At 52.0% G+C, this 19,879-nt stretch overlaps 7 protein-coding genes across 7 annotated transcripts; all 7 read right to left on the bottom strand.

Moving 5' to 3' along the window:
- Positions 1-612: 612 nt before the first annotated feature.
- On the bottom strand, positions 613-2,783 carry IAR55_006573 (uncharacterized protein; the record flags this gene model as incomplete). Its single annotated transcript, XM_066949653.1, has 4 exons — positions 613-1,667; positions 1,724-1,894; positions 1,961-2,438; positions 2,673-2,783. 4 exons carry the CDS (start codon positions 2,781-2,783, stop codon positions 613-615), a joined length of 1,815 nt encoding a protein of 604 aa, XP_066799947.1.
- Positions 2,784-3,673: 890 nt separating this feature from the next.
- Positions 3,674-5,366, bottom strand: IAR55_006572 (uncharacterized protein; the record flags this gene model as incomplete). Its single annotated transcript, XM_066949652.1, has 5 exons — positions 3,674-3,717; positions 3,860-4,001; positions 4,182-4,573; positions 4,687-4,976; positions 5,071-5,366. 5 exons carry the CDS (start codon positions 5,364-5,366, stop codon positions 3,674-3,676), a joined length of 1,164 nt encoding a protein of 387 aa, XP_066799946.1.
- A 1,548-nt stretch (positions 5,367-6,914) lies between these two features.
- IAR55_006571 (uncharacterized protein) lies at positions 6,915-8,251 on the bottom strand (the record flags this gene model as incomplete). Its single annotated transcript, XM_066949651.1, has 2 exons — positions 6,915-8,109; positions 8,160-8,251. The coding sequence occupies 2 exons, from the start codon at positions 8,249-8,251 to the stop codon at positions 6,915-6,917; spliced, it is 1,287 nt and encodes a 428-aa protein (XP_066799945.1).
- A 1,263-nt stretch (positions 8,252-9,514) lies between these two features.
- IAR55_006570 (glutamine synthetase) lies at positions 9,515-10,942 on the bottom strand (the record flags this gene model as incomplete). Its single annotated transcript, XM_066949650.1, has 6 exons — positions 9,515-9,547; positions 9,605-9,946; positions 9,999-10,163; positions 10,218-10,520; positions 10,593-10,738; positions 10,858-10,942. 6 exons carry the CDS (start codon positions 10,940-10,942, stop codon positions 9,515-9,517), a joined length of 1,074 nt encoding a protein of 357 aa, XP_066799944.1.
- A 1,307-nt stretch (positions 10,943-12,249) lies between these two features.
- Positions 12,250-14,309, bottom strand: IAR55_006569 (uncharacterized protein; the record flags this gene model as incomplete). Its single annotated transcript, XM_066949649.1, has 5 exons — positions 12,250-12,421; positions 12,480-13,142; positions 13,201-13,475; positions 13,537-13,827; positions 13,896-14,309. The coding sequence occupies 5 exons, from the start codon at positions 14,307-14,309 to the stop codon at positions 12,250-12,252; spliced, it is 1,815 nt and encodes a 604-aa protein (XP_066799943.1).
- An 891-nt stretch (positions 14,310-15,200) lies between these two features.
- On the bottom strand, positions 15,201-16,380 carry IAR55_006568 (uncharacterized protein; the record flags this gene model as incomplete). Its single annotated transcript, XM_066949648.1, has 4 exons — positions 15,201-15,410; positions 15,540-15,686; positions 15,748-16,110; positions 16,177-16,380. 4 exons carry the CDS (start codon positions 16,378-16,380, stop codon positions 15,201-15,203), a joined length of 924 nt encoding a protein of 307 aa, XP_066799942.1.
- Positions 16,381-17,170: 790 nt separating this feature from the next.
- Positions 17,171-19,586, bottom strand: IAR55_006567 (uncharacterized protein; the record flags this gene model as incomplete). The annotated part of the gene is made up of 8 exons (XM_066949647.1): positions 17,171-17,348; positions 17,449-17,691; positions 17,745-18,121; positions 18,173-18,265; positions 18,313-18,533; positions 18,583-19,097; positions 19,157-19,384; positions 19,435-19,586. The coding sequence occupies 8 exons, from the start codon at positions 19,584-19,586 to the stop codon at positions 17,171-17,173; spliced, it is 2,007 nt and encodes a 668-aa protein (XP_066799941.1).
- Between the last annotated feature and the right edge of the window lie 293 nt (positions 19,587-19,879).

The raw sequence follows: 19,879 nt of genomic DNA, 5'->3' as shown, positions 1-19,879 counted from the left end.
GACAGTCCAAACAAGCAACACGAGGGTGCTTTGGTGGGATTGCTTGTTTGTTTCGGGCTGTCGACTCTAAAACTGTCACCTGTTGCCTCCACAGTTCCTGCCTGAAACTCTACCTCCTGTGCCTCCAATCATAGTGTCTTCCGATCCTGTCTCGAGGGATGAATCTGACATGACAGTCCCAAGGATCCATCCGATCACAAAAAGGCGAGTTCAAGACTGTCGCGCAACCGTCCGAGTTCTTTGCATCGTAATATCCGCAATCGTTGCGCAATATCGACCGCAAAGAACTCGGACGGTTGCGCGACAGTCTTGAGACAGTGAACGAGATTGACGGTCGAGTAACCTCCGGGACAAAGCCAATCCTTCGAACGTAACCGACAAGATGATTTTGGGCGGTGCTCGAAATAGATTCGACAACCTGAATGATAGAGACGATGGACCGTTGCTTCACTGGATCATACTTTTCGATTGCCCCGATTAGGGTCAATCAAGAAGGGTACCCCGTCGATGTCGACTATACATAGAGTTCCGATCATCGGATCCCAATTGGACTTGAAGGGCAGACAGTATGTCCCCGCATCCAGTCGCTCCCAATGCGCCGCTTCCTCTTGTTCATGTTCGAAGAGATCCCCTCCCAGATTCCACTGTCGTCAAGGCTCGGATCGCTCTTCGAGACTCTCGTCGCCTCATCAACGCTGTGTCGGTGGAGGACCAATTCCGCGACCAGTACGTCTTCGATGCCAAAGATTGCAACTGATCGAGCTCGACCGCTTCACAATCGATGAACCGTCTCTTCAGTCGTTCCTCGTCGTCTGACATTCCTGATTTCCAGATTTTCGTACATGCACCCTCCACGAAGAGCAGTGTTACCTTGGCGGAGTAGACTCGAATAATCACGGGACGGACGATTAACAGATGGCGTAAGAGGATGAAGATGACGATCCAGAGGCATCGATGTCGCAGACATAAGGACCATAGGTCGATAAATGGTCCAAACAGCGCAGCGGAATCAACAGGTGGGGAGGTTCTAGAGGGATCAGCCGGATGGTTGGGGTCCACCACGACTCCCAAGCTTTGGAGTTGCGTGGTCACAATGGTACGTGGACCGCGACCGGTTCGCTCTCCGTAGAAACCATAGCCCGCTTCGGTGGCTCGGAAAGCCTCGTGCGTAATGTCTTTGGCGACGATAGCTGACAATAGACTTCCATGAAACAACGCTCCTCGACAGGCGTAAGCAGCCATCTCGTCAAAGGCTGCGTCTGTGATCTTGAGATAGCCTCTGTCCTCCACCGACAAAGCGTTTATGAGGCGACGAGAATCTCGAAGAGCGATCCGAGCCTTGACGACAGTGGAATCTGGGAGGGGATCTCTTCGAACATGAACAAGAGGAAGCGGCGCATTGGGAGCGACTGGATGCGGGGACATACTGGCCGTAAAGCCTCCGCGGGCGAAATTCGCAGAGGGCATTGTTGCAGCAATCAGAGCTCTTTCGACATCTTGTAGATCCTGACGCGTACGAAAGTCGACGGCGTCAATATTCTCCGAAGAAAGGCACCACTCATGTACCGACATGGTCGTCGGGAGGCCATAACCGGGAAGATCTGTTGGGTCGGTTTCTTCTTGCCGCAAGAGATCTTTGAGATGATCCTCCATAGCCTGGATACAATCTGAGGCACAGTCAGTCAGTTGCACATCCGATGCTTATGGGACACTTCAGACTCACCCAGAAGCCTATTGAGCAGTTTGAAATCTTGCGCTTTCATGTCGGCCTGTGCTCTCTCCATTACGCTTGTAGCAGTCGCCCCGGCGTACATCATGTAAACTTTCCGCTTTACATCTGAGTCACTGAAGCGATCGCAAGTCTCGATGAGAGCTGTAGCCCAGTGTGCGTCGGCTACAGGGGAGGAGTACAGTATGTCAGCTTGTGCTCGAGATCGCACAACGTGTCCGACAGACTTACCTGGGAACACCGCTTTGTGTGCTTGTAGCCGCCGAGCCAGATCCTGGGCACTCGAATATTCCAAGCACCTCACATAGCACTTGTATCCTGCCCTTGATGCTCCTTCCTTCTCGTCGTAGACGACTCGCCTCCTGCTGGGGCCTTGATGAAACACCTCGCCCTTCCGGGCTTTGACATCTCTTGTGATCGACTTTGAGTCGTCATCCTGCCCAAATCGGTCTCTGGAAAGGCCGCCTCTCTCTCGTTTCGAAGTCATGACGACATCTATGTCTGCTGCCGAAGGTGCCGAAACATCTCTAGAGATGGACTCGACGACAGTGGCTATCTTAACCGAACTTTGAGCTTGGTGGACGGTCTCTGTAGGTGAAAAGGTGGGAATCTCGACTCTGCCCATGAATTCGAAGCAAGAGGGAAATTCCGGCGGGTGGCTGAGCGGATTGGCAGCCATCTGCAAGAGGCAATGTTGTACTGGCTTGAGCTGCGTGGAAAGAGTATTGTTAGCTCTCCTTCTATCTCATATCCAGATCCGCTCCAAGAGACAACGGCGAAAGCGTAGTGCGCGAACAAGGCAAACGAGACAACGCCCGTTGCGCCTGGAAGGGATATACCATATGTCTCACCCGCCACGAGTACAAAGTAAATCGTTGCGAAGGATGTCTCTTCCCATTGAATGTGAGAAGGAGTGGTTCCAAGGTGAGAGTATGTTACTCACAAGGTCAAGGCCACCTTCAATCACCACAGCTTCACCATGTCTGTCACAATCTTTGTTGAGGTAAGATCGCACACCGTCCCTTGAAGAGAACATCGGTACTGCCGGTCGCATGATGTTTGTCGAGAAGAGTCGTTGCGTGCGCTTGTGCCTGCGAGATGATTAACAACAGTCTGTTCGAGACCCCTAAGCGATTCGAGCCTCGACTTACCACCTCTTGGTCATCTGATCATGACACCCCGAAACCTTTTCGGTTCGGTGTGGGTCCTTGAACCAGAACCGAACGAAGATGTTGAGCGAGACGGCAATCCGGCAGGGGAATCTGCTGCGACTTCCTAGCGTTGCGGGGCCGAGCGACTATCGACCTCGACCACTGAGTGTCGTTTCCTGCCCGTACTCGATGAAAGATGGTTCGTGGGTTTGACACGACCAGGAACGTGGTATAGTAAGAGTGATTCAAATTTACGAATGTCGGGAGGGTTTGTTTAGAGAGGTTGAGGGAATAGTTTGGATATCAGAGGGAAAGGCATCAACCAGGATGGTTTATATAGGGAGAGTGAACGGGATTCTGCAACACCAAAAAGCAGTGCAAACAAGTTCAGGTCGAAAGGGGGGTGGGGTGGGGGGATTGTTGACCCTGATCAACTGGATACACTCAGCTCGGCGTGTACGGCCTTCGGGAAAGAAAGTGGGGCCTGTACTCACCCCTTGAAACGCACACACCCATGCAGGCACACATTCAAACACACACACATCACAGGGGGAAATAAAGATTGTTCACCTATAAGTGAGCACAAACATCACATCGACAGACAGAACAAGGGGTCAATGTGTGCGTCAGGAACAATGTCATGAGCCGTCGATCGCAACAAAAGATCGATCACATCATCGATGAAACACAAACGGGGGAAAGGGGGCTGGACATTCCCAAAGCTTGACGCTGTCGCGGCTCGAGGAAGGCACACAAGAAGGATCAACAATGATTTGTCATGGCGTCAGAGTGATCAGAGCATACTCAGCCCATCTGATCGGGACAAAGTCTCGATTGCTTCGCATATCACGACGTCAAGGTGCGCACAGCATTGGTCGTTGATCGATCAATGACGGCATACATGATGCATGCGACTAAAAGCCTGTAAGATCGGACTTATCAACACCGATCGAGAGAAAAGAGGTAGACAAGCACCTACCATACTTCTGTCCAGCTGCACGCATCGACTTCTTGTTCGCTGCAATACGCTGTTCCAACTCTTCCTTCTGAGTATAGGCGGTGTTGAGAAGCGACGAGAGTTGATGTCGTTGCGCTGCGAGGCCTTTGACCTGACCCGTTGGCTGATATCGGTGTCAGCGTCGCGCATCAGGTCAGAACAAAGGGAACCGGTCGGGACAAAAGGTAGAGCTGCAGAAAGGATCGCTTGACCAAGAGGACCGTGCAAGACGTTTAATAGAAGAGAAGACATGAGACAGGGAAAATAAGATGAGAACCGGAAATGGGGAGCAATGCCAACTCACCTTATACTCAAACTCATCGCCTGGCAGAGTGGGCTTCTTGGTCAAGCTCTTTCTTTCCTCTTCTCTCCTCGCTTCTTCCAACCCCTTACTAGCATCAATGTCCAAGACGTTCCCACCAAATTGTCCACTCTCAAAGTCATCCCAGTGTTTCCCGACTCTTCCATCGTCCATCGCTTCCTCATCTTGTCGCTGCTTGGCGAAGAATGAGTGATAGTAGTCGGGATCGTAAGCGCTCCATTGGCCCGAAGGGAGTTGGTAGTAACCTGGGTATGGGTCGGTCGACGAGGGTGGCGGCGGGATGTAATCTGGGGCGAGAGGTGCGGAAGAGATTGAAGGTGGTTTGACTGAGGTTGAAGGGATGGAAGGGACAGTGGGAGCGGCCGCCGTGGTAGCTGAGAGAAGGGTATCAGTGTCGAACATAACGAGGGCAATAAAGCGACAAGATGTTTGTGGTTAACTCCAGGACGTATGTATGATTTTTTGAGCACACAGATACCATACTCACAGAGTCCGAACAGATCCAGCTCTTCCTCCTGTCTCTTCTTCGCCTGACTCCGCGCCAACGAGGGCGGTAGCAGTCTTTGCTTTCCGCCATCTTCGTCATCTTCATCTTCATCATCGTCCGTGACGCCAGTCTCACCGAATGGCGCGACAACAGGTCTGCTTGATTTCGAATTCGAAGAAGAGGAAGAAGTCGCCATTGACTTGTTCACCGCCAAGCTGGAAGATTTTGACGTCGAGCCTGTCGTGGGTAATCTTCGTTTCGGAGGAGGTAGCATTCCAAGTAACAATGATCTGACCAAATTGATGAGATCTCATCAATGTCGGTGCACTCAAATCGAATGATGATGTGTGGACCGAGGGGACAGAAGAGGCAGAGACGACTCACGATCCTTTACCTCCTTTCGGCAACTTGGGTCTTTTAGCATCTCTTGATTCATCACCATCCCCCTCGTCGCTCCGTTTGGCTCCACCTTCCTCTTCCTGATCATCGTCCTCATTTCCCGTCTTCGGCAGATCTAGAGTGATCTTGATCGGTCCTCGTTTCTTCCCTTTCGCAATAGTAGCAGAACTTGAACCCGAAGCTTTCGCGAGAGAAGCCGGAGCCGGTGCTGCTTTGAAAACGGTAGACGCCTCAGATTCGGACTCGGACCCCGAATCAGAAGCATAATTTGCCAAGAGCATTGTAAGGGTGAGGAGGACGAGATTGGAGCTGAGTTAGTGCAGACATGAATAAATAGTCAGTTGGGTTGGGTTGTGGTTTCAAGGGCTGAATTGTCGAGCGAGCGAGTGAGTGGCAAATAGAGAATCGAACCACGTGGCGGTCGAAATACTTCCGCGCAGGAGCAATATCGAACGGATCAATGTATGCAAGCTGTCGTCTATATACACAAATCAGGAAGTAGCATGCATCTTCCTTGGCATGACCTGTTAACCCATGAAACGAACAAGATTTCTCCCGTGGAAGCTGTCGCTGCTGAGGAACAGTCTTTGCAACTTCTGACGAATGGCACGGTCCGTGCGACATACTGAGCGACAGATCCTTTCGGGGCTTGACGCTGCCGCCTAAAATTCCTCTCCTCTTGTACAATGCGATGACGCTTGTCAGCTGGGGGAGATGCATCAGGTATGATCTCAGAGCAGTTGTGCGGCACAATCCTTCGTTTGCGGCTTCAGACGTCGAAGAAAAGTCGGAGTGTCGTCTTCAGTCACGTCGGTATCGGCCCTTATCAAACAAAGCTCCAGGTGGCTAGAAGCAGGGCATCAAAGCATTATAGGTTGTCGTGTACTCGTACATGATTAATGATCGCATTATCTGACCCTCTATCGTCAGCGAACAAGGTCATCATACATTCGGGGATTACTGAAGCCTATCTGATCAACCGTGCAATGTTGCATTTCAACAGAAATTGCCACATCTCTATCATTTCTTAATGCTCTCCTCCTCCTTCTCCTTCAAACGACCGTTAAACGCACCGCATCCGCTCACTCCTTCTCTGCCAAGTATATCATTCGAAAGCCGCCCATCTGCTCGACACATGACCAAGTCCAAAAAGAAGGAAACTCCCCAGAGGAAGGCAGGAGAGACAAAAAATGATTGACGAGAGTGGGATTCGAACCCACGCGCCGAAGCACTAGCGAGAGACAGCTGTTGAACAGCCAATCTCCTTAAGCTAGCGGATTAGACCGCTCTCCCATCTCGCCGTTTGTTTGTTTGATGTTGTTGGAGGTCTGTGGAGATATATAAATGGAAAAACAGAAAGAAAAACAAAGGAAGGGGGAAGGAAATAGAAGTTTTGGTGTGTGTTGCGCTTAGGTCACACACACTCGTCTCAAAAATTAGCAGATCTGATACCGAGGCCCACGGGGATCACACTCGTATAGTTTTTGTGAATGCCGTGTGAATACATCGACCTGCCATGCCCATGTAAAGGTGCGAGGTAGATGTTTTAGAAGAGGTGGACCGAGTGCCACACCTGGGTCATTCCCAATTAAAGTTTCGACTGCACCATAGATCTTACTTGTGCACACGACGATAACACGTATCTTCTCAGAGTAATTCTACATTCTCGGTGACTAATGGGGATATACTCAACCACGTCCGATATCGCCTACCTCGAATCTTGTTTGACACGACCGTTTGAATCTCTTTGTTCACAACATGCATTTTGTCACGCGCTGTTTAACAATATGTACATGCTCGATTACAACGTGCTTGAAGGCGCGATAACATCACTTGCGCTCTCGATCCATCTCGACACCTGCCCGCTCCTTGACCACCCGCCAGACCTTCTTCCTTGCTCTCGCGACGTCTGCGACCCTATCTCTGGCCTCCTCCAACCTCTCTTTGTACTCGTTACAATCCGCCAACAGCTCTGCGATCCTCTCCAGCGCGTCGTCCACAGCTCGACATTGATTTGTCAAGTCGAGATTGTACTTGATGGACTGGGGATGGAGCGCGTGGTCTGGTGCGTATTGGAAACCAGGATGAGCAGGGTTCGGCACGGCATGGAGGGTGATGCCAGAGGGGCAGGTGAAAAGCCGTTGTAGAGGTGTTGGTACCGGGTCGGAGTTACTAGAGATGGCGGAAGGCGGCGAAGCGGTGCCCGGAGCGGTGGCGGAATACGTGATGGATGGTGGTGGCACCATTGGTTGTTGAGCCTGGCCAGGGGGTCCGATGAGTTCCTGGGTGACACGCCACAGGTTGTCGGTGTCGGAGATATGGGGAAGAGGGGAAATATGATCTGGATCTCGAGAAGCGTAATCGTTCTTGTCGTCATGGCCGTTGACGGCATCGCCATTGGAGACGGTGGGTACGGGAGCACCATCTACCACCGGAACATCCCTCTCCAAAACCCTACACACGTCTTTCAACTTCCCCAACGCCTGCATCAATGGCTTTTCGCCCTCCAACAACTCCCCCGCGGTACGCTGCAAACCCGTCTCCATGCTATCGTCACCGAGGGTGTGTCGCATGGATGGGCTGAGGAGGATGTCGGTGTATGTCGCGGGCAACGCCAACATCGGGGCAAGTCTGGTGGTCGTCATGGGCGGAGAGGGGCTTCGTAGATGGGGCAAAACGAACTCGTTGCTTGGACGTTTACGCTTTCGATTTTTTCGCTTCTCCTCCGCCTCGATGATGTTCTGAGGAGGTTGCGCTCCAACGTCCGCTGCGGCTTCTGGCAGAAGCTGTTCCAGACATATCTTCAAACGCTTGCGCACCAGCTGGTCCGCTCGGGCATCTTCGAACGAAGGACCCCAAGCGAACATCTTGCCTCGGCGCATGAATCGAGCATTGGGATTTAGCTTGTTGCCGGAGTTGAGAAGGAGGTTCCGTGGGGCGGAAGAGACCGAGTCGTCGGATGAGGTGGACGACGAGGGCGAAGGGAGGTCAAAGTACGAGAGCTTGTCCATGGATGGCAGGGAGCTGACGATCTGTCAGCGAAGGCTCCATGGTGGAAGCCTAGGCACACTCACTCCAGTTCAAGCTTGTTCACCTGTTTACCTCGACCCCCCACCGACGGGCCATACCTCGCGCCGTGATGATGGTGGGAGCTTGGAGGGGGCATGATGTGTCTATCTGGGTCGTCAGTGTTGGACTCGCAGATCTTACATCCTGGACAAGGCGGATGAGAATAAGGAAAGGAGGAGCCATCATACAGCAGTTGGAAAAAAACCGTTTAGTCAGTCCCCGAAGGGTCCTACATATGCTTGTCATGATTTTTGTGTATAATCATAGGCGCCGGGGGGGGGAGGGTGTTCCGTGTAGGGTGCGACACGCGCGTGGAAGAAGACGAGATGACCGAGGTGACATGAACGAGAAAGGTAGGGAGCGGAATACAAGCGGAACGGTACGTGCTCAGACTGAACAAGCATAACGACGAGAAACTCACGATAAGAGGTATCACCCCTCGTGTCAAGACATCCAAGAGAAGCTAACACAACAGTCCGAGATTAGTATTGTGCTCTCGCAACATGTGCTTCTATCATGAGGAAGGTTGTAGAATGGCATCATACTGATGGAGAAAAAGGGAAGAAACAAGTCAGCTAACGTCCTGTAACCCACAAGATCGACGTGTTGTAGCTTACAATTTGGGCTACGGGGTGACGCAAAAAACAGAGGCAAAACAAGGAGGCAAGGACGATCTATCAGTGACGGTTCCACGGGAGGGGGCAACACACGACTCACTATAGATAAGTTTATTCGTCACCCACCCCCGTAAGAGGCGTAACTCGCGAGTAGCGATTCTTTGTTTCGTAATCATTTGTAGGTAGGGTGGAATATGTGCGGTCTGTGACATGGGGGAGAGGATATGGAACACTCACCAGTCAGTCTGGATTTACACAGCACGACGCTGTGGACGTTATGATGGCATAGGATCGTGATGGCAGAAGAAGAGGAGAGAAGGAATGGATGTTGTAACTTGGTTGGTGATGGTCGCGCTGCGTTCACTCCGGCGATTTGGTGAATGGATCGCGGCGTTATGTCCCAAAGCGTAAAATGTGGCGGAAATACCCGCTCACTTTTCAATCGTTTCCGGCCATTTCCGAAGATAGATAACAGTTGTTGATGTGTTATCACGTATCAAAGGCTTTGCGTGTTATGCAGCTGACCTTACAGGCATGTATATAACTTGACCTATGCGATATGAACGTGGAAAGCACTGCCACAACGCTCATTCTGATCATCTGCATGTCACTCAACTATGGACAGCTCCTCCTCGATTCAACGCTCAAGAGTAGATTCGGGTAAAAAGAGGTAATAAAACAATGATTTCAAAGGGGGGATAGAAAGAGTGTGTCGAATATAGGGACGCAGAGAATTACAACGTTTAGTTGAGAAGAGTGGTCTCAACGAGGATGGCCTGGAGGAGATATCAGCATCGGAAACCCGGAACTAATGGTGGCACGAATGCACTCACGGTGACTCGGTAAGGGTCAACGTTGGAGGCGGGTCGTCGGTCCTCGAGGTAACCGTAACCCTGAGCGCCGACATGTCGGGGGATACGGATGGAGGCACCTCGGTTGGCAACACCGGCAGAGAAGTTGGTGATGGAAGCGGTCTCGTGCTTGCCGGTCAACCTCTGGTCGTTGTCCTCGCCGTAAACGGCGATGTGCTCGAGGTGCTTCTTTTCGAGCTTCTTGATAGCATTCTCGATAGCAGCCATACCCTTGCCGGGTGTTCGCATCTCCTTGGTGGAAAAGTTGGAGTGACAACCAGCACCGTTCCAGTCACCCTTGAGGGGCTTGGGGTGAAGCGAGGGCTGAGGCGGATGTCAGCGACATTTTGCAACCATCCTTCTCAATAAGACTGACCTTGATTCCCCATTCCTCGCCGATCCTGATGAGGAGGAATCTAGCCATCCAGAGGTGGTCTCCCATGTCAATACCCTCACAAGGGCCGACCTGGAACTCCCACTGAGCAGGCATGACCTCGGCGTTGATACCAGAGATGTTGACACCGGCGTAAAGACAAGCTCGCTGGGGTTCGGTCGTCAGCGAGCCTCCATGTCAAATGTGGATGTATAGACTCACGTAGTGGGCCTCGATGAAATCACGGGCAAAGACCTTGCCGGTACCGACACCACAGTAGTAAGGACCCTGGGGACCGGGGAAACCGTTCTTGGGCCAACCGAAGACCTGTCCATCGGCGTCAAAGAGGGTGTACTCCTGCTCGAGACCGAACCAGGGCTCGGTGTCCTTGGCAGAGTCCATCACTTTCTTGCAGTGAGCTCGGTAGTTGGACTTGTTGGGTGTACCGTCGTTGTCGTAACATTCACAAAGAACGAGAATGTTGGCACCGCCTCGGAAGGGGTCTTTGAAGATGGCGACGGGGCGCTGGAGGCCCGAGCGTCAGCCGGTGTCGAGAAGGGTCGGCGACAAGTGCCAGTGGATGGAAACACGACTCACGAGGAAGACATCAGAGTTGTCACCGGGAGCCTGGTTGGTGGAAGAACCGTCAAAGTTCCACTCCTTGAGGTCGGAGACGGAAGCGGGAGCCTTGTCAAGGGTCATGGTCTTGCATCGGAGACCACCATCACCGTCGATCCAGATGTCTGTGTGTGATGATTCGCGTCAAAGGAGGGAAGATAAGCAGGTAGTGAGTCAGTTTTGAGATATCACAATGATGGAGGCCAGGAATAAAAGGAGACAAGGGGCGGAGATACAAACTCACACTCGGCTTGGATACGAGAACCCTGGTCGAGGGCGAGGTAGGGAGCGAGGAGGTCAACACGCTTTGTGGCGATGAGGTTGGACATGATGGGCAGAATGATCTTTTTGAAGAGAAAAGAAACCGTGGAAAGACTGTGGTCCGGTGTTGGGTGATTTTGTGTTTTTCAGAACGAAAGACGACGAGTCGTACGAGTGGAAGAAGGAGACGAGCGGGTGACAACGGTGGAGGGTTGCGATGCACGAATGGGTTGTGAGTGGATGGAATGATAGGATGGGTTCAAGATAAAGAGTGATGATGTTGCGCAAGGGATTTGAAGGAATGACAGGGGAATGGCGGTAATGTTCCAGGGTGAGAGGAAGTTCGAGTCGAACCGAGGCAGGCATCCACGAGGCAGGTTGAGAGTCACGGGAGGAGAAGAAGACGTCATATCAAACTCGTCAGCTGAGATTCCAACGTTGCTGCTGGCGACTGCACTGCAATGCTCACCTTGCAAGTCTGTGTCTGTGAAGACCAAGTCGTGAACGAGAGAAAGAGTTGGGAAAGAGATGAAAGTGATGTTGAGATTGGAAAAGGGGAGCGGTGAGCAAGGGGCGCAATGATATCGGGCACTGTTGTACTACCACTGGTCCTGTGTGAGAAAAGCGCACCGTACCGTCTTATCTTTTCTCGGTGTCAAAGGGGATGAAAGCGGGTTTCCAGGGACTTTTTTACTTTTTTCTGCCTCGACGTTACAAGGAGAGGAGACAACTGCGCTACGGTGAGAGGGAAGCAAGGGGGAAAAAGGAAGCAGACCGCAAGAGAGGATAGGGGTCAAGGGTAAATGTCATTGTTTATTACCCCAAGTGGGAATTCACTCCCGCACAAAACGGTGGATTTGATTGGCTCGGGAGTGGTTGTCCGCGCAGACAGTGAGACTTGAATCCTGTGGGGTTACAGAAAAACGGATTATCTCGCCGACAACGATCATTGGCTGAAATCGTGAGACCTGTCAGGGGTTTGGAACAGACACGGCAGACCGTGAAGCAAACGACGCCCAATGGTTGTGACTCAAGTCCGACGTGCCGGACCGGATGCCGAGAAGCAATGGTGCATTTCCCATTCACGTCCGGTCGTCCGTTGAGAATCCCTCTTTGATGTGCAGAGATAGAATGGCATAGCGGGCAGACTTGAAAGAGGAGAAGAGCCGCAGCGCTCGACGGATGTCTGCTTGTGGCCTGCTGTAAGGTCATGCAGAAAACGAACAGTGGCATAGCGAACAAGTGGAATAGGCCGCCTGACTCCTTCCGAAAGCACTCCAGACTGATTACGTACTGAAGAAAATAGAGAAACAAAAACTCGTACAGCTTCCGAATAGGCCACAGAATCGCCTACAAACTCGCATCGCCCAGTCGCCTAGAGGACGACTGTGACATTACCGACGTCAGTATGGGCGATGACCTCTGAGGCGCCAGGTAGGGGACGGGGCTGAGTAGAGCCCCTGTGGGGCGGGTGGTGAGGAGGATGCTCGGGACGTTGGTCATATCCGAATTCATAGTCAACAGGTGGTCGAATCAATTCGTCGACACTGATGAAACTGTCGACTCAGATCATGAACCTCGATGCGAGAGACGATCAAAACTCACGTTGTTTCTGCCTCGCTCGTGGAGTCCGTCATGTCCTTTCTGGGCTCATAAAACACTAAACCTTTTTGCTTTCCCCCAGTCTCAGTAACAACCTCCTCCAGAACTCGATTACGCTTCATGCTTTCCGGGACGGATACGCCAAATTTGCCATAATTTGTGCCAACCAGGTAGAAACCTTGGAAGAAATCGGCAGCCTTCACCGCGACGTCTCCGGCATGGGAGAACGCCTTGATTTCAGACGAGATAAATTGGGCCTGGTGAGTAACGTTCAGCTTGATGGATCCCGAAGAGGCATAAGCACCGATCCCCACTGATCGAGAGGCAGGTGGGTGGTCAGGCGTGGGATGGTGAGGCGGGCGAGAGATGAACCATGAGAGAGGTGACCAAGGAGACTTTCTGTTTTCGTAATTCTTGTGGTGTTGGTCGTGTTTCTTCTGATGCTTGTGGTATTGCTTGTCGTACTTGTGATGCCTCTTACCGTCCTTCTTCTCGTCTTTGTGATTATCCTCATGTTCTTCTTCATCATCATCATCATCATCGTCGTCGTCGTGTTCTTGACGAGAACCGAAATCATCATCGTGGTCGAGGGCCTGACCCATTTTCGGGTGAGGGCGGTGGGGAGGGAAGAGAGGGACGACGTTTATCTTAGCATCAATGTTTCCCCTGTACGAAAGTCATGATTTCAGTCGGACTGCAAAAGGAGAGGAGCTCTTGCACCTACGCAATCGTAGAAAGAGTCAACTCTTTGCTGACGTTGAACGTTCCAGTAATGTTTCCATATGTGGTTTTAAGTTGGATCGCACCACCAATGCAAGGCGGAAGCGTGATATCTCCTGCCTGCGACTTAACATCCATATGCTTGATGATGACGTCTTGAGCCGAAGGCTCAATGTCAAGCTTGAGCCCGAAGGTGGTGGAGATGGAAAGGGACGAGATCTTTCGCTTGTGAGCGGGAAGCACGATGTGGACAGTGTGATTGATATCAGTCGTCGTAGGCTGCAGGTAGCTAGTCAGTTGAATTCGGAACAACGTATGAAGGATGTTGTGACAGACCCACAGAGATGGCGAGGGAATTGAATCGTCCATCGGTCATCATCTGTACATCCTCAGCCGTAGCCTCACCCGCACCCAACCAAGTCGACTCTACAACAATATTCACTGGAGCATGTTTGCCTTCGGTCACAGTTTGGTCGTCGGCGCGGGAGATGACAACATGTCCCTCAGTGCCGGTGAATTTGATGTCATAGTGATCTTCTCGGCCGAGTGATGCAGGGAAAGTAGCATTCGCAGAACGATATTCGCCGTCGAGCACATTGGCCAGGGCATAGAGAGTTGTGATAGAATCGAGCTAAGACCAGCAAGAAGCACAATCAGTGCAAACGTATCATACTTCAGATATCTGGCACTCGCACCCACCCTGTTCTGACCGAATGTACCATGACAGCCCCATGCGGCGACCGCACCGAGCCTGGGTCTCTCCCTGGCATAAGTCACACCGTTCATCTTGTACTTGACCCATTTCTGATCATGATGATCGTCACGAGATACGAAATGCGCTATCTTGTGGGCCGCAGCGATGGTGAACCACACAACGGCAAGTACAATGAGAGCTTTCTTGACTTTGGAAAGACCATTGAACCCCGCCTTTGTTCGAGCGATATACGACGTCGAGTCGAGCGGGTCATCACGTCGACCACCGACCGAGGCAGGATGATGTTTACGAACATCGAACTCTACGTCAGGCTCGGACTTGCGCTCAAAGTTCGAAACAGAGTCGAAAGGACGTTTCTCGTCCGCTGGGACGAGGTGATAAGTCGGTAAAGCTGGCATGGTGATTGGGCTCCGTGGCTCAGTCCGATCCTACAGTGAGATGCTAGTCGTAGGGGGGAGGTTTATGTGCGTGGGTTGGAGGCTGGAACACAATGATGTGCCTTGTCGTACAGCTTTACAGTGTTGTCTCAGCGACACGGATGGTTTCTACGTTATTAGGAGAACGAAGCGATTGCGATGCCTCTCCGATCCGCTCGGTCGGTATGGTCTTCAGTGTCAAACACAGCACAGGAGTGTTACACTGGACGTTCGCAGAGACCGTCGCGCAGCGCTTTTGAGTACCCAAGTGATCAACAGACAGAGAGAGTATGTGTGTGACAAGTTGGCCGCAGGATTGAGATCATTTGTTGATGACTTGTGCCGGTGGGGTTACGTGGGAAAACGTTGCTACCAAGAGGCACTGACCGTGTGCTCCAGAGATAAGCGCAGCCGGTGTGGCCCCTTGCAAGATGGACTGGGTTTTTTCCCCGTCGGCCTCGATGGCACATCATCGACTTGTCGTCGACCGAAACCGAGGAATCCAGTAGCTAAGACGGGGGCATGTACCATTTCATGACGGGACCGATGGTTCGCAGCTTGCTTGTCACAACAGTGCTGATTGAGAGAATCGCAGCGACCAATTGCGTTTGTGGCACTTTCTGACCTAGTCGTCTTGCGCGCTCGACCTCTTCCTACCTCTGGGTCTATGTATGCAGCTTGAAAAGCTCAAAACCGTCGCGCACGAAGAAGAGCAACAAGATCATAAACATCGCATCGCCCAAAACCAAGTACAGACCTATCGTTCAATGACATCATTAGAAAAATAAACCTCCTTCCACCTCGTCCCGGCTGACTAGGAATCAGAGAAGATACCCCAACTACTAGCTAAAGTGTCGAGTATCCAACTACTCCCTAGTTGGAAATACAAGCGGCAGACTTGCAGTAACCGTTGGAGTTGACGATAGTGTTGGGGTCGTCCTGGCCACCGAAGTTGTCGTTCTTCTCGGTGCCGACACACGAGCTGTACATTGAGCAGGTGAGGACACCGTCGGCGTGCTTGGGGAGGTAGTTCTCCTCCTCGTTCACGTCGTAGTACGTGTTGACGAAAGTACAGCCCTCGATCTAAAAAAATCAAGTAAAAGATCAGCTCCTATAATTGTACTTTGAATATAAGATCTCAGGAATGGAAAGTCAAGGGGACGATAAAGACGAATGTGGACCCCATGAGAGTTGGGTGAAAGGCTCACTCACCTGGTCACAGGCCCGGAGACAGTCATCAACAGAGGTAGCAAGCGTGTAGGTCATGTAGCTGGCATCCTGAGTAGCGGAACCGACGGTCAAACCGGCCCAGACACCATTGGGAGCAACCATGGTGTAGTTGAGGTAGGTGACTTGGTACTGAAAGGAAACAGAGGTATCAGCAGTTGCGTCTTTGATGACCGTGCAGCTCGAGACTCACCGACAAATCACAGACAGGGTCGGAAAGAGGGTCAACCACGAGGACGGGAGCGGAGCTAGCAGCAGGAGCAGCTGAGGTGACAGTGGTCGAATCGGTGGAGGTGGTGGCATCAGTGACAGCGGAGTCGACGGCAGAGGCAGCAGCGGCGGAGGAAGCAGCAGCGCTGCTCGCAGCGGGGACAACAGTGCTAGTGGCCGCCTTGGTGGAAGTAGAAGTGGGCCCCTTGTTGCCCTTGCCGCCCCATCGGTGAGGGGGGTTGCACTTCTTGGGCAAGTTGGTGTGCCTGTTACCGCCCTTGCAGACGTTGTAGTTGTTCCTTTGAGAACCGGAGCATCGGACCTTGTCACCACCGTCCCAGAAGGGCTAGAGAATATGGACTGTCAGTTATGCATCCTCAGCTGGGACAAACGAGACCAGAACATCACTCACGATCTGCTTCCAGTACTTGTTGTTGGAGGGCTTCTGGGGAGAACAGAAGGCACCAGGGGTGGAGTAGGATTGCCACGGGTAACCTTGAGCACCGTAGTTCCTCTGGTTGCAGAGAGAGCTACCACGCTCCTCGATGGTCATGGCGGAGGCACCGATAAGGCCGGTGGAGGCGACGAGGGCGATGGTCTTGACGGAGAAGAACATGGTAGATTCAAGAATACTCGAGGGGAGTCGGTAAGAGGGTTGGTCGAGGGGGGTTGGGTGGGTTTGGGAGTTTGAAAGGGTGCTGTGGTGTTTGGATTGGTAGATTGTGGGTGAAGAAGAGAGGATATGAATCGCAAAAAGCAAGCGACTTATATATCTATCCCTTCCTGTCCGACCTGGAAGACCTGGTCGTCTAGAAGATAGTTCAGACGGGCCGGGGCCGTGTCTTTCACCTGCAGGTTCAGTACCCTAGCGGGAAGATCTTCAACGACCGTCGTCGACGGCGATCACATCGCGATCCGACGTGAATGAAGAGCAGAATTCAGTCCATGGGATATGTTGACAATCTCAAGCCAGGTTCCAGATCGGGAACACGGGTCAGTACACAATTGGAGGGAGGAATGACCGTCGTTCAAGCGTCGACTACCGCTTGAACGATCGATCACCGGGTTCCTGAGTGTCAGACTGGGTCAGTACCATGTCTCTTCTCGCCTCTCCTATGCTCGACCTGGTCACGTCGAGCATGATGGCGCAAATGAATGACCGCCATGACTACCCGGTGACAAACGTTTCGCACATTCCGTGTCTCGGATACCTGTATTGTATGCGATTGCACACTTTCGCCGTTGTCCCACCCAGTCGCAGACAGAAAACACACAAACTTACGTTATCGATCATGTCTCAGTTGATCCCGGTTCCGAGAACGAATCAGGAACCCTGATCCTTAAAATCAATGAAATAGAAAACAAAAACATCGTCCTGGGTGCTGGCTGCATGCATGCATACGAGTTCACGGCTTTTCCGATTGCGCAATACGATATGCGACAATCGTCTCCACAACCCCGTCCATCCATTGATCAAGACTTCGGTCCCGACGCGCGTCGAATCCCTCGATCTTGAGATCCTCCGAGACATCATCGTTGTTGATGTTCCCCAGGACAGTATGGAACGGAGGAGGTATCGAGATCCTGTCCCACAAAGGGATCAGCGATGTCTCATTCGTGCCGAGAAGCAAAAGGTCCATCCGTAAGATCCCATTCTTTTGGTGGCACGGGGGACGGTACTCACCTCAGGAGGCCTAGATGGGCAAGATCTATCGCATCCTCCAACTCATCAAAGAACAGACTCGTCTCCCCCGCCTCCTCATACATCCTCCGTTTCAAAGACTGGTGGACCCATACGAGAATTTGAGAGGACAGCTCTTCACTCAGGACATGCGCAAGGTCGTCGGGGATTGACAAAGGGAATGTGACGTTTGACAACCGAACAATCGTGTTGTATGGCGCAGCGGTGTCAATTGTCACGCCTCGGCTGAACCTCACAAGGTCAGTTCGAGACATCTTAGATGCAGATCAGGCACTCACCATCCTGTCACATCCAGTTCGTAGGTTCCATGCAGGACTTCGGCCCCAGCTTTCCCCAGCATGAAATGTTGCAGATCGGGTGAGTCGGTCCGGTCGGTCCCAGTCACGCGACGAAGGACGTTAGTCTCCACCCCTGCCTTGTTCAGAGTAATGGCGAAGTTTTCCAACGTCGAATGTACCACCGCGCAAAGCTGTCGATACCGCAGGGCGTCGATGATAGGCTGAAGTATCATTGGCAGCGGTTTGGAGGATGAAGTAAGAGAAACGAGATTGGCTTTCCGTTGTCGCAGAATGTTGAGGAGACCAAGGCGAGCGGAGGAAAGGATTAAATCGCATAGCGGTGAGACCGATGCCGACGGACGAGTACGAGGGTCATACTTCGTACAGTCAGCATGGGATCGCAATGAGGATGTTTACAGAGCACGTACTAGCTCAAACGAGAGGACATGGTTTACTGCCGGTATTGCGACAGACCGCTGCTCAATATCATTCTTGGCCAAACGAGACGCTTCACCTCGTATCTGAAATAGACGATGAGACAAAAACGACGTGTCTAGTATGTACCCACCTCATGGAAGAGATCCTCATCGAAGGCCTCCATCTGAGCAGCTTCAATGTTCGATCTTACTTCTGCAGGACCATTGCTGTTCACTAGCGTCGAGCTGACCACTGCGCCAGACTCATCACGAAGTGTTGCTCGTAGTCGCAGGTGATGTCGAGCACCAAATGCAAGAGCATCCCTCTTGATCGGATCCAGGTCGAACGCCGCAAGGCACCTTTGCCTTGTTCCTCTAGACGCTACACTATCAGAATCATGGCTCAGGTCTGGGAGACTCACCCTCGTCAACTGCGTAAGGGATGATCAAATCTTTAGCCTTTTCTCCTTCTCCCATTGCTCTTCCAAAGTCAGGCTTCGGCACAATGGCCCATTGTCCCTTCCCTCCTTTTCCATATTTCAAACTTCGCACATCTTGCCAGAACCGATCTCCCGCAGAAGCCATCAACTGCAGTTCCGACACAGCCGAGTCGATCAACGCGGAGCACTCATCTAGAGCTTGCTGTTTCGCCGCAAGTACCGTTTCGAGCTCGTCAACTTGCGCATGAGTTGGCTTGGAAGGTTCTGAGGAGGGTGTGGTGGAGTAGGTTCCGGGAGGAAGGACAGGTGGCTCGGTGATGGACGAAGGGCGCGTGGAGGTTGAGGCATCGGAAGCTCGCTGATTTTGCTTTCCCCTTCCGGCTCCTTTCTTCTGAGAAGACTGGTCTGGGGCAGGAGGAGGCTGGCTGGTGAAATGAGCAGACACGGCGAGAGTTTTGGCGAGCTCCAAGACAAACCATAATTCGTTTCGAGCATCACTGGTCAACTGTAAATTAGCAATCTCACTACGAGCTGGGAAGTACAAAGCACTCCTCACTTTAGTTGAAGATAAAGGTCAGAACGAAGCTTCTCCATATCGTCCCAGCTCATCATTCTGGACACATCTCGACCCTTCTCCTCCGCTTTGCGCTCCCCTCGAGGCGTGATGGCAACTTCTTCGGGCGGCTTTCGATGCAAAGCCTCCTCTGTGATGTCGCGAAAACCGTTCGGATATTCGTTCCACACCGTCTCCAGCTGTTCTGTCAGCTTTTCATTCACACTCCTCCTGTAAGGACATCATCAGCGTCACTTCATTTGCAAAGAAATGCCACCCACGCGTCGTCATATGTCACAGTGCCATCCTGCTCAATGGATCGAGCTTTTCGTTTGCGTAGCGATTGGTCAATGGTCGCCGGGTCGAGCGATAAGCGAAGATTGTCAAATGGTGTCGTTACCACCTCACTGTGTGGTCCAGTGTCACCGTTCATGCCGAAGCCTCCTCTTCGTCGATGATGGAATATGTATTGATGCTTCAATCTGATAGTAGATCATGCAAAGCTGGATGGTAAACCAGTAGTAAGTAGCCTTGGGTCGAAGATGATCGCTGTCAAAATCGTGACATCACAACCTCTTCTCAGCGCGTTGTTACCCGCACAATAACAAATGATCCTCATCTCCCTCATCTTTCGCATTTGCATCTTATTCTCTCGTGACGGTTGACCGCGCCCCGACATCGCTCACATCGACTTGGACTTCTGCCTTGAAATACCTACACATCATG

The sequence above is a fragment of the Kwoniella newhampshirensis genome, chromosome 14, assembly GCF_039105145.1.
Source record: "Kwoniella newhampshirensis strain CBS 13917 chromosome 14, whole genome shotgun sequence".
Lineage (NCBI taxonomy): Eukaryota > Fungi > Basidiomycota > Tremellomycetes > Tremellales > Cryptococcaceae > Kwoniella > Kwoniella newhampshirensis.
Note: the sequence above shows the minus strand (reverse complement) of the source record. Positions and strands in the feature narration are given on the sequence as shown.